Source organism: Genypterus blacodes, unplaced genomic scaffold (assembly GCF_046128005.1).
Source record: "Genypterus blacodes isolate CSIRO-AG114 ecotype Tasmania unplaced genomic scaffold, CSIRO-AGI_Gbla_v1 ptg000139l_1, whole genome shotgun sequence".
NCBI lineage: Eukaryota > Metazoa > Chordata > Actinopteri > Ophidiiformes > Ophidiidae > Genypterus > Genypterus blacodes.
In genome coordinates this window covers 123,497-136,350 of record NW_027466941.1, presented here as the reverse complement: position 1 = coordinate 136,350, position 12,854 = coordinate 123,497, and the positions used below count along the sequence as shown (strand labels likewise).

At 44.0% G+C, this 12,854-nt stretch overlaps 2 protein-coding genes and 1 pseudogene across 2 annotated transcripts; all 3 read left to right on the top strand.

Moving 5' to 3' along the window:
• Positions 1–532: 532 nt before the first annotated feature.
• LOC143011812 (protocadherin gamma-A1-like) lies at positions 533–2,929 on the top strand. Its single transcript, XM_076164813.1, has one exon. The coding sequence runs from the start codon at positions 533–535 to the stop codon at positions 2,927–2,929; it is 2,397 nt and encodes a 798-aa protein (XP_076020928.1).
• Positions 2,930–4,120: 1,191 nt separating this feature from the next.
• LOC143011811 (protocadherin gamma-A6 pseudogene) lies at positions 4,121–9,605 on the top strand (annotated as a pseudogene).
• A 588-nt stretch (positions 9,606–10,193) lies between these two features.
• Positions 10,194–12,838, top strand: LOC143011810 (protocadherin gamma-A2-like). The gene is made up of 2 exons (XM_076164811.1): positions 10,194–12,651; positions 12,833–12,838. Exons 1-2 carry the CDS (start codon positions 10,273–10,275, stop codon positions 12,836–12,838), a joined length of 2,385 nt encoding a protein of 794 aa, XP_076020926.1. The 5' UTR covers positions 10,194–10,272.
• The last annotated feature ends 16 nt before the right edge of the window (positions 12,839–12,854 follow it).

The window sequence follows — 12,854 nt, the reverse complement described above, 5'->3', positions numbered from 1 at the left end:
GTCCCTTCTCTCCTTTCTGCCTCACTCGCTCCTTCTCACTCACTTGTGACACAGTCTGGTAGATGTTGATGGTATATTTTCCTCTGTTTTGTATTTCAGTTTGATTGTGTTTTTACTCGATCTTTGAGGACACAGCCCATCCATTTCAATATGACCATTAATATTTAATTTTCGCGATTTTCCTTGAGATGAATGTTTTCCTCGGGGCAATACTGCAGTTTATACAGGGTTTACTTGTCCTCTGTTGTAGTTTCACAGTTTGAGCTCAATGGGCCGCTGTTGGCTAGTGTGTTGAGTGTTTAGATGATGTGTGGAGCAGAACCTCCCATGTTCAATTCAGTGTAAAGAAAGGACGAGACATCGCTGCTCGTGGACATATTACAGCTTCAACGGACACATTAAGCGGAAATACGGCTCTGGTGGATTGTACCAATACTCGTTTTCTGCTTTTACTATACACGTGGATGTATTTCGATTCTGAATCATCGTGTAACTCGTTTATTTTGGAGCAACATACGTTTCAGAAAGAACAATGAGACGGCAAGTATTGTGTTTCATCTCGATCCTGTGTTTGAGCTCGGTGCTCGGTCAGGTCAGCTATTCTATTCCGGAGGAAATGGCAAAAGGATCTGTGGTCGGTAACTTGGCACAAGATTTGGGTTTGGACGTTAAAAGACTAAAGAGCGGTAAAGCTCGTATATTCACGGGCGACAGCAGCGCAGAACACATCGAGCTGAGCAAAGAAAGAGGCGTCCTGCTCATCAAAGAGAGGATCGACAGAGAGTCGCTCTGCAGACAGACGACGCCTTGCGCTTTACATCTGCAGATTATTCTCGAAAATCCAATGGAGCTTTTCCGAATTACAATCGAAATCATCGATATCAACGACAACAGCCCCAGTTTCAAAAATGCCGAAAAACGTTTCGAAATTAGCGAATCCGCAGTCATTGGATCTAAATTTGTTTTAGAGAGGGCGGTAGATGCAGATATCGGAGTAAACGGGCTGAGAAATTACAGTTTAAAGCCGACTGATAATTTTGCGCTGAGAGTGCAAAGCCAGACGAATGGAAATAACAAGGTGGAGATGGTTTTGCAGAGGCCGTTAGACCGAGAGAGAGAAGAGCACATATCGCTGTTGTTAACAGCTGTAGACGGAGGAGAACCGCAGATGTCAGGCACAGTGAAAATCTACGTCACTGTATTAGATGCGAACGACAATGCTCCCGTTTTTACGCAGTCAGTTTACAAGGCAGCCATAACGGAGAATTCAGAGAAGGGAACTACTTTAACAACTGTGAGTGCCACTGATGAAGATACAGGTTCAAATTGTGAAGTGTCGTATTCTGTATCCACCACTATGGACAGAGTTTCAGATCTATTTCATATAAACGAAAAGGGTGAAGTCATATTAGTTGGTGAAGTTGATTATGAAAATGCTAAATATTACCAAATAGACATTGAGGCGACAGACAGTGGGGGTCTTTCTGATTCCAGTAAAATTATAGTTGATGTTATTGATATCAATGATAACATGCCTGTGATCAGTATACTTTCTAAATCTGACTCAGTCCCAGAAAACGCCCCCCAGAGCACAGTTATTGTTATGTTAAGTGTCCATGACCCAGATTCAGGTCACAATGGCCAAGTGAACTGCAGAATAAATGGCAACATCCCGTTTATTATTACAAGTTCAGCTAGTAATTTCTATAGTTTAGTGACTGATGGTGATTTAGACAGAGAGGTCGCGTCCCAGTATAACATCACAGTGACCTGCTCTGATGAGGGAGTGCCCTCCCTCTCCAGCAGCGTCACTCTCACCTTACAGATCTCAGATGTGAATGACAACGCTCCTGTCTTTGAGAGGAGCTCATATGAGGCCTACATTGTAGAAAACAACACACCAGGTCTCTCCATATTCACAGTGAAAGCCAGAGACGCTGACTGGAACCAGAATGCCCGCGTTTCTTACATACTGGAGGACTCCTCTGTTAACGGAGTGCCCGTCTCCTCATACGTGTCTGTTAGTGCTGATAGTGGAGTCATCCACGCTGTGCGCTCTTTGGACTACGAGCAGATCAAAGACTTTAAGTTCTGCGTCAAAGCTCAGGATGGAGGCTCTCCTCCACTCAGCAGCAACGTGAGTGTGACAGTAAAGATCCAGGACCAGAACGACAACCCCCCTCAGGTTCTGTATCCGGTCCAGACTGGAGGCTCTCTGGTGGCTGAGATTGTGCCTCGTTCAGCAGATGTGAGCTATCTGGTCACTAAAGTGGTGGCTGTTGATGTGGACTCTGGACAGAATGCCTGGCTCTCCTATAAACTCCAGAAAGCCACAGACAGGGCGTTGTTTGAAGTGGGCTTACAGAATGGAGAAATAAGAACTATCCGCCAAGTGACTGATAAAGATGCTGTGAAACAAAGACTGACTGTTATAGTGGAGGACAACGGGCAGCCCTCTCGTTCAGCTACAGTCATTGTTAACGTGGCGGTGGCGGACAGCTTCCCTGAAGTGCTGTCTGAGTTCCCTGACTTTACACACGACAAGGAGTACAACGACAACATGACTTTTTACTTAGTGTTGGCTTTGGCTGTAGTTTCCTTCCTCTTCATCACTTGTTTAGTTGTCATCATATCAGTGAAGATATACAGATGGAGACAGGCTCGATTCTATCACTCCAACCTGCCAGTGATTCCATATTATCCACCTCGTTACTCAGACACTCTGGGCACAGGAACTCTGCAACATGTGTACAATTACGACACATGCAGGACCACTGACTCCAGAAAGAGTGACTTTAAGGTCAGTGGACCCGGTACTCAGAACATACTGATAATGGATCCCAGTTCTGGAACCATGCAGCGGATTCAGAGTGAGAAGAGCATCCTGGATGAACCAGACTCTCCTCTGGAGGTTAGTCCCATCCCATGACATCCTCTCACAGTACCTTCTCTATATTGTATTTAGACACCTTATGTAATTCTCTTTGTAGTGTAGACCTCAGCAGCATTGGTTCCTATTTGTTATACTTAAGTTGCCTGTGAAACTTGTGTTTTCTGGTCCACGTTTAAGGAATTCTTACTTTTCATTAAGTGGGACACTAGAGGAAATATTTGAGTGATAGCACCTGATTTTGTTTGACATTTCTTGAGACACCACTATGAATACACACATTAATTACACTAAGTGGCAAATTTGAAGTAGAGTTTTGATAGATTTGTAACTTAAGTAACAATTTTTTTGGAAAATAATCAGTTTGTTTTGTTGTGTTGATCCTCAGAAAATGACTCTTCCAACTTGCGCTTTTATGGTATGAATAACAGATATGTTTCTGTATCTCTCTCCATTATGACCTCATACAAAAAGCCGTAATAGACAAATTCAATAATGTGATTTGAAAGAAAATAATGACTGTAAACAAATGGACGACCCACTCTGTTCATGTTGACTTGAAGCAAACGGCATTTCAAACTAAATAATACATGAAGTTCCACAGTGCAGACAGTAAATGGCACATACTGTATATACAGGCATGCTGAGGACATATAGGTCTCTATGCATAACACTCTATCATAACTGGTTATCTTTGGTAAGACGCTAGACAGAACATGCTCAGCTGTTCAAAATGTGAATATTTTATTTTGCCCTTGTGCTTTTGTTGCACTTTGTTCATGTTTGATCGACTGATTCACAGTAATTGCGTTTCTTGAGACGCAGAGCGTTGTTCTAGAATCACACAAAGTGACATCAATAACAATTTAGTATTTTTATTCCAAGCTGTCCTCTCTGTTGTGCTCCTTCATCTTGAGCTTTAATTGCTTTTCCTCATCTGCAGTTCAGGGTTTTGGACTCCCAGGGCCGCTGTTGACCAGTGTAGAACCTCCCCAGTACCTTCTTGTATCAAACACAAAACACCCGCACATACGTACATCACAAAGCCCTCCTCCCATAAACGCCCAGTATTAGTGAGCTGCGATTCATTCGTTTCTGGTGCGAGGGATGAGAAACCATCGGATTGCTTTCTGCCTCTCATATATTTTGGAATAAGGGACATCGATCATTTGGAATATAGGACATTTTTTCCTTGATTCGTTGGAGATATACTGTATGTCGGACAGCACAATGACATGGCAAGTACTGTCGTTTCTCTGTCTTCTCTCGCTCGGCTCTGTGCTCGGGCAGGTCAGCTACTCGATTCCCGAGGAGATGGCAAAAGGCTCTTTAGTCGGTAACATAGCGCAGGATTTAGGGTTAGATTTGAAAAGATTGCAGACGGGCAAAGCGCGCATTTATACAGTAGACAATGCAGAATACGTCGAGCTGAATAACAAAAGAGGCGTCCTGCTCGTGAAGGAGAGAATCGACAGGGAGGCGCTCTGCAAACAGACGACGCCTTGTGCTTTACATCTTCAAATCACGCTGGAAGATCCCATCGAATTCTACACGGTTACAATAGAAATAAACGACATCAACGACAACGCGCCCAGCTTCAAAAAGGACGAGATGAGATTCAGAATAAGTGAGTCGGCTGTGATCGGAGCCAAATTCGTGCTAGAGAGAGCGATGGATCTAGATGTCGGCGTGAACGGACTGCAGAGTTATTCCCTAAAGCCAACGGATAATTTTGATATTAAAATACAAAATCAGCAAGACGGGAGTAAAAAGGTGGAGATGGTTTTGCAGAAACCTCTGGATAGAGAGGCGCAAGAAAGCCTCTCACTCATTCTGACTGCCAGTGACGGCGGCGACCCGCAGCTCTCGGGAACAATACGAGTAGAAATTTCAGTGTTAGATGTCAATGACAACGCTCCAGTGTTTACGCAGCAAATCTATAAGACTACTATAATAGAAACAGCCCCTAAAGGCACCACTGTGAGCACCGTTAGTGCTGTAGATGCAGATCAGGGCTTAAATGGTAAAGTTTCATATTTAATAACAAATACGCTGGACGATGTCCCCGTTTTATTTAACATCGACGAGGAAAATGGCGTTGTATCTTTAATTGGCGTCCTGGATTATGAGACAGCGCACCACTATGAAATACACGTACAGGCAAGTGATGACGGAGGACTCACTGATTCCTGTAAGATTATCGTTGAGGTGACAGATACAAATGACAATCACCCTTCTATTAACATAATGTCTAAAACGAATTCAATATCAGAAAATTCCAGGACAGGAACGGTGGTGACGATATTTAACGTGCGGGACCCTGATTCTGGAGACAATGGAAAGGTCTCCTGTGAAATTGATGATAAGATTCCGTTTCAGATAAAAGCAACGTCTAAGAATTTCTTCAGCTTAGTGACAGACAGTGATTTAGACCGAGAGACAGCCTCCCAGTATAACATCACAGTGACCTGCTCTGATGAGGGAGTGCCCTCCCTCTCCAGCAGCGTCACTCTCACCTTACAGATCTCAGATGTGAATGACAACGCTCCTGTCTTTGAGAGGAGCTCATATGAGGCCTACATTGTAGAAAACAACACACCAGGTCTCTCCATATTCACAGTGAAAGCCAGAGACGCTGACTGGAACCAGAATGCCCGCGTTTCTTACATACTGGAGGACTCCTCTGTTAACGGAGTGCCCGTCTCCTCATACGTGTCTGTTAGTGCTGATAGTGGAGTCATCCACGCTGTGCGCTCTTTGGACTACGAGCAGATCAAAGACTTTAAGTTCTGCATCAAAGCTCAGGATGGGGGCTCTCCTCCACTCAGCAGCAACGTGAGTGTGACAGTAAAGATCCAGGACCAGAACGACAACCCCCCTCAGGTTCTGTATCCGGTCCAGACTGGAGGCTCTCTGGTGGCTGAGATTGTGCCTCGTTCAGCAGATGTGAGCTATCTGGTCACTAAAGTGGTGGCTGTTGATGTGGACTCTGGACAGAATGCCTGGCTCTCCTATAAACTCCAGAAAGCCACAGACAGGGCGCTGTTTGAAGTGGGCTTACAGAATGGAGAAATAAGAACTATCCGCCAAGTGACTGATAAAGATGCTGTGAAACAAAGACTGACTGTTATAGTGGAGGACAACGGGCAGCCCTCTCGTTCAGCTACAGTCATTGTTAATGTGGCGGTGGCCGACAGCTTCCCTGAAGTGCTGTCTGAGTTCACTGACTTTACACACGACAAGGAGTACAACAACAACATGACTTTTTACTTAGTGTTGGCTTTGGCTGTAGTTTCCTTCCTCTTCATCACTTGTTTGGTTGTCATTGTATCAGTGAAGATATACAGATGGAGACAGGCTCGATTCTATCACTCCAACCTGCCAGTGATTCCATATTATCCACCTCGTTACTCAGACACTCTGGGCACAGGAACTCTGCAACATGTGTACAATTACGACACATGCAGGACCACTGACTCCAGAAAGAGTGACTTAAAGTTCAGTCAGAACGTCCTGATAATGGACCCCAGTGCTACAGGAACCATGCAGAGGATACAGAGTGAGAAGAGCATCCTGGATGAACCAGACTCTCCTCTAGAGGTTAGGAAACAATATTTTGTTTACTAATCAAAGACGTTGAAGTTAATGTTGATGCATTTTTGCATGTATAAGAAGTTTTCGGATGTGTGTTCATACAGATGTCTCTGAATCTTGGGTCAAATGCTGTGTTTGTGTTATTCAGCACCATGGACAGCGATAGCTCAGCCCACCAAGTGCCACATATGCGGTGTGTTTTTCCGTTGCCGTCCTCTATTCCTGAGTTCATCTATAATGCAATACCTCAACTATTTGTATTAAAACACTAAAAACGCCCTTTAAATACATTTAACTGTAGTTATATGAAAGTGTATGTTCCTTAACACACCGTAACGTCCAGAATTGAGGACTAGGTTGCTCTAATTTCAATCATGGCTGATTAATAGTGTGATTTTGCATTTGTTGTTGTTGATGTGATTTGTTGTAGTATTCACTTTTAACTCAAAGGGCCGCTGTTGTACAATTTCACAAGGAGATATCGTGTCCTTCCCCCAGTGTGCAGACTGAAAATAATCAGGAGAGGCAGAAGCATAGTCCGCACTCGGTGATCACTGCGGAGAAAAGCAAACGTGGATTAAGTCGTGTGTTTTCGGCGGAGTTCCGTAGATGTTTGGTGTGTTTTTTGATACATCCTTTTGAGATCGAAGGACTAGTTTGTGATTCGTGTGGAAATAATTTTGTTTTGATTTTCGACGGACGATAGCGGATATCAGAGAGAACAATGAGGCGGCAAGTACTGTTGTTTCTCTCGCTCTTCTCTCTCAGCTCAGTGTGTGGGCAGGTTAGCTATTCTATCCCCGAAGAAATGGCGAAAGGCTCCTTAGTCGGTAACATAGCGCATGATTTAGGTCTAGACCTGAAAAGGCTGCGAGCGGGGAAAGCTCGAGTCTACACGGGAGACGGTGTGGAATACGTCGGGCTAAATAAAGAAAGGGGAGCCCTCTTCATCCAGGAGAGGATAGACAGAGAGGCTTTATGTGGAGAGACGACGCCCTGTGCTTTACATTTCCAGATCATTCTCGAAAACCCGATGGAACTGTTTCGTGTGACGGTAGAAATCACAGATATAAACGATAACCCGCCCAGTTTTATGAATGCAGAGAAACGCTTTGAAATCAGCGAGGTCGCTGCGATAGGATCTAAATTCGTGTTAGAGAAAGCCATTGATTCTGATATCGGTTTAAATGGCTTACAGCGCTATTCACTCAATCCAAGTGATAATTTTGTGTTGAAACTAGAAAATCAGGCTGATGGAAGTAAAAAGGTAGACATGGTTCTACAGAAGCCTCTGGATCGTGAAAAGCAGGAACGTATATCACTGATGTTAATAGCTATGGATGGAGGAGAGCCTCAGCTGTCAGGGACAATGCAGATTTTGATCAACGTGTTAGATGTTAATGACAACGCACCTACATTTACCAAACCGCTTTACAAAGCGAAAATACTTGAAAATTCACCAAAGGGAACAATTGTAACCACCGTGAGTGCCATTGATGAAGATAAAGGAGCAAACGATCAAATTTCATACCTGATGTCAACCAGCAAACGTGTTTTATCTGAGCTCTTTAAGGTGGATCCAAAAACTGGAGAAATCATTCTCATCGGTGAAATAGATTATGAAAAGGCTAATAATTACCAAATAGATATTGAGGCTGTAGACAACGGAGGTCTATCTGACTCCTCTAAGGTAATCGTTGATGTTATTGATACTAATGATAATAATCCACAAATAAAGATAGTGTCAAAATCTGAACACATATTAGAGAACTCTTCTCCAAACACCGTTATAGCCATGTTAGGTGTAAATGACCCGGATTCAGAGAGTAATGGGAAGGTGCAGTGTAATATAGATGATAACATCCCGTTCAAAATACAAACTGATTTAGCGGGATTTTATAGTTTAGTTACTGACGTAACTTTAGACAGAGAGACAGCCTTCCAGTATAACATCACAGTGACCTGCTCTGATGAGGGAGTGCCCTCCCTCTCCAGCAGCGTCACTCTCACCTTACAGATCTCAGATGTGAATGATAACGCTCCTGTCTTTGAGAGGAGCTCATATGAGGCCTACATTGTAGAAAACAACACACCAGGTCTCTCCATATTCACAGTGAAAGCCAGAGACGCTGACTGGAACCAGAATGCCCGCGTTTCTTACATACTGGAGGACTCCTCTGTTAACGGAGTGCCCGTCTCCTCATACGTGTCTGTTAGTGCTGATAGTGGAGTCATCCACGCTGTGCGCTCTTTGGACTACGAGCAGATCAAAGACTTTAAGTTCTGCGTCAAAGCTCAGGATGGAGGCTCTCCTCCACTCAGCAGCAACGTGAGTGTGAGAGTAACCATCCAGGACCAGAACGACAACCCCCCTCAGGTTCTGTATCCGGTCCAGACTGGAGGCTCTCTGGTGGCTGAGATTGTGCCTCGTTCAGCAGATGTGAGCTATCTGGTCACTAAAGTGGTGGCTGTTGATGTGGACTCTGGACAGAATGCCTGGCTCTCCTATAAACTCCAGAAAGCCACAGACAGGGCGCTGTTTGAAGTGGGCTTACAGAATGGAGAAATAAGAACTATCCGCCAAGTGACTGATAAAGATGCTGTGAAACAAAGACTGACTGTTATAGTGGAGGACAACGGGCAGCCCTCTCGTTCAGCTACAGTCATTGTTAACGTGGCGGTGGCGGACAGCTTCCCTGAAGTGCTGTCTGAGTTCACTGACTTTACACACGACAAGGAGTACAACGACAACATGACTTTTTACTTAGTGTTGGCTTTGGCTGTAGTTTCCTTCCTCTTCATCACGTGTTTGGTTGTCATCATATCGGTGAAGATATACAGATGGAGACAGGCTCGATTCTATCACTCCAACCTGCCAGTGATTCCATATTATCCACCTCGTTACTCAGACACTCTGGGCACAGGAACTCTGCAACATGTGTACAATTATGACACATGCAGGACCACTGACTCCAGAAAGAGTGACTTTAAGTTCGGTGGACCCGGTACCCAGAACATTCTGATAATGGACCCCAGTTCAGGAACCATGCAGCGGGTACAGAGTGAAAAGAGCATCCTGGATGAACCAGACTCTCCTCTGGAGGTTAGAATTTTATATTGAACTAAAATCATCATAATATTTTCTGTGTTGCCTATAAATATTAGTTTACATGACGTAAAATGCATTTTGTGATTTCCACTAATTTTACTAACGTAAATGTGTAGTTTAAAAAATGTGAATTTCTGCCAAGCTGTTATTTGGTTGTGCTCGTTATATTCGCAACCTTTTGTAACACATTCATTCAAGACCTTTAATATTCCTTTGATCAATTATCCGTTATAATAATTACTTTTGTAGCCGAGTTTCACTGTTATCTAGTATTTTTTTTAACACTTTTTAGGTAGTTGATGTAACAGTGAGATCTACATAATATTCATAAAAGCATTACTGGGTCAGAAGGGTGATGTTTGTTTTTTTAGGCTCAAACAATCAATTTCCTTTCAATCTCTGACTTTGCTCCTTCGTGCTGTTCTGTGCAGTGAACAGAAAGGGCCGCTATAGGCCAGAGTGTGGCAGTCTGAGATAGCTGCTCTACTGTTCCTCCCCTTATGACAGACAATGAAACACAAACCGAGCTCCTGTCGCAGTTAAACGGAGTACTGGACGTGGAGACTGAGAGCTGCTGGTTTTTGCGGAACGTATTGTTGAAATATCTTCGGAAAACGAGTTTTTATGGATTAACGTCTTCTTCTTTATAACGCTGGTTCTGGATTTATCGAACAGGAAAATGAGACGGCAAGTACCGTTGTTCATCTTGCTTCTCTCTCTCGGCTCGGTGTTTGGGCAGGTCAGCTACTCTATTCCCGAGGAAATGGCGAAAGGCTCTTTGGTCTGTAACGTGGCTCAGGATTTAGGTTTAGATTTGAAACGGCTGAATTCGGGCAGAGCTCGTCTTCACTCGGGAGGCAGCTCGGAATACGTGGAGCTGAATAAAGAGAGGGGAGTCCTGCTCATCAAAGAGAGGATAGACAGAGAGACGCTGTGTGGGGAAACGACGCCCTGTGCTCTGCATTTACAGATGATTCTCGAAAATCCTATGGAGCTGTTTCGTGTAACAATAGAGATCACGGACATAAACGACAACGCGCCGAGTTTTGTATCGAGTGAGAAACGATTTGACATAAGCGAGTCGGCCGTTGTTGGGTCCAAATTTGTGCTGGAGAAAGCCGTCGATGCGGATATTGGATCAAATGACCTCCAGAGCTATTCACTTAATCCAACAGACAATTTTATACTGAAACTAGAGAATCAGGCTGATGGAAGTAAAAAGGTGCAAATGGTTTTGCAGAAACCTCTCGATCGAGAGCATCAGGAACGTATATCATTGTTATTAACTGCGGTCGATGGAGGACAGCCGCCCATGACAGGAACAATGCAGATCATAGTCAATGTGTTAGATGCGAACGACAATGCACCGGTTTTCACAAAATCCGTATACAAGGCAGCAATAACAGAGAATTCACCAAAGGGGACGAGAATTATGACTGTGAGTGCATCTGACAAAGATAAAGGGTCGTACGGAGAGATATCATACGTTATTTCTAATAGCAAACACCGTTATTCCGATTTATACCAGATTGACAGAAGCAGTGGAGAGGTGATCTTAATCGGTGAAATAGATTATGAGAAATCCAAACTCTACCAAATAGACATTGAAGCTATAGATAATGGAGGGCTCTCGGATTCTAGTAAGATAGTAATTGATGTTGTTGATGTGAACGATAACAGCCCTCAGGTGAAAATATTGTCAAAATCTGATGCCATTTTAGAGGACTCCCCTGAGAATACTGTTATAGCTATGTTAAGTGCAAGTGACCCGGATTCTGACGTGAATGGAGAAGTGAAATGTAGAATAAATGTTAATGTCCCCTTTAAAATGCAAACTTCGATGAATGGATTTTATAGTTTAGTGACAGACAGTGATTTAGACCGAGAGGTCGCGTCCCAGTATAACATCACAGTGACCTGCTCTGATGAGGGAGTGCCCTCCCTCTCCAGCAGCGTCACTCTCACCTTACAGATCTCAGATGTGAATGACAACGCTCCTGTCTTTGAGAGGAGCTCATATGAGGCCTACATTGTAGAAAACAACACACCAGGTCTCTCCATATTCACAGTGAAAGCCAGAGACGCTGACTGGAACCAGAATGCCCGTGTGTCTTACATACTGGAGGACTCCTCTGTTAACGGAGTGCCCGTCTCCTCATACGTGTCTGTTAGTGCTGATAGTGGAGTCATCCACGCTGTGCGCTCTTTGGACTACGAGCAGATCAAAGACTTTAAGTTCTGCATCAAAGCTCAGGATGGAGGCTCTCCTCCACTCAGCAGCAACGTGAGTGTGACAGTAAAGATCCAGGACCAGAACGACAACCCCCCTCAGGTTCTGTATCCGGTCCAGACTGGAGGCTCTCTGGTGGCTGAGATTGTGCCTCGTTCAGCAGATGTGAGCTATCTGGTCACTAAAGTGGTGGCTGTTGATGTGGACTCTGGACAGAATGCCTGGCTCTCCTATAAACTCCAGAAAGCCACAGACAGGGCGCTGTTTGAAGTGGGCTTACAGAATGGAGAAATAAGAACTATCCGCCAAGTGACTGATAAAGATGCTGTGAAACAAAGACTGACTGTTATAGTGGAGGACAACGGGCAGCCCTCTCGTTCAGCTACAGTCATTGTTAACGTGGCGGTGGCGGACAGCTTCCCTGAAGTGCTGTCTGAGTTCACTGACTTTACACACGACAAGGAGTACAACGACAACATGACTTTTTATTTAGTGTTGGCTTTGGCTGTAGTTTCCTTCCTCTTCATCACGTGTTTAGTTGTCATCATATCAGTGAAGATATACAGATGGAGACAGGCTCGATTCTATCACTCCAACCTGCCAGTGATTCCATATTATCCACCTCGTTACTCAGACACTCTGGGCACAGGAACTCTGCAACATGTGTACAATTACGACACATGCAGGACCACTGACTCCAGAAAGAGTGACTTAAAGTTTGGTGGACCCGGTACCCAGAACATTCTGATAATGGATCCCAGTTCAGGAACCATGCAGAGGATACAGAGTGAGAAGAGCATCCTGGATGAACCAGACTCTCCTCTGGAGGTTAGAATATCATTTAAATAATGTAACTTTTGTCAATTTCTTAGTAAATGTAATTCAGCACCATGGACAGTGACAACCTATATCGCTTGTGTTTGGCTCTCTTTCTCTTTCTTCCTGTCTTCCTCCTTTTATATGTTGCCAGTGTTTGGTGGTATTTCAACCTCTTTTCCCCTTTTTCTAGATTTGATACCAAAGAGATAATC

Bases quoted from the DNA above. Each gene is read 5' to 3' on its own strand.
- LOC143011812 (XM_076164813.1), top strand. From the start codon at position 533: ATGAGACGGCAAGTATTGTGTTTCATCTCGATCCTGTGTTTGAGCTCG.
- LOC143011810 (XM_076164811.1), top strand. From the start codon at position 10,273: ATGAGACGGCAAGTACCGTTGTTCATCTTGCTTCTCTCTCTCGGCTCG.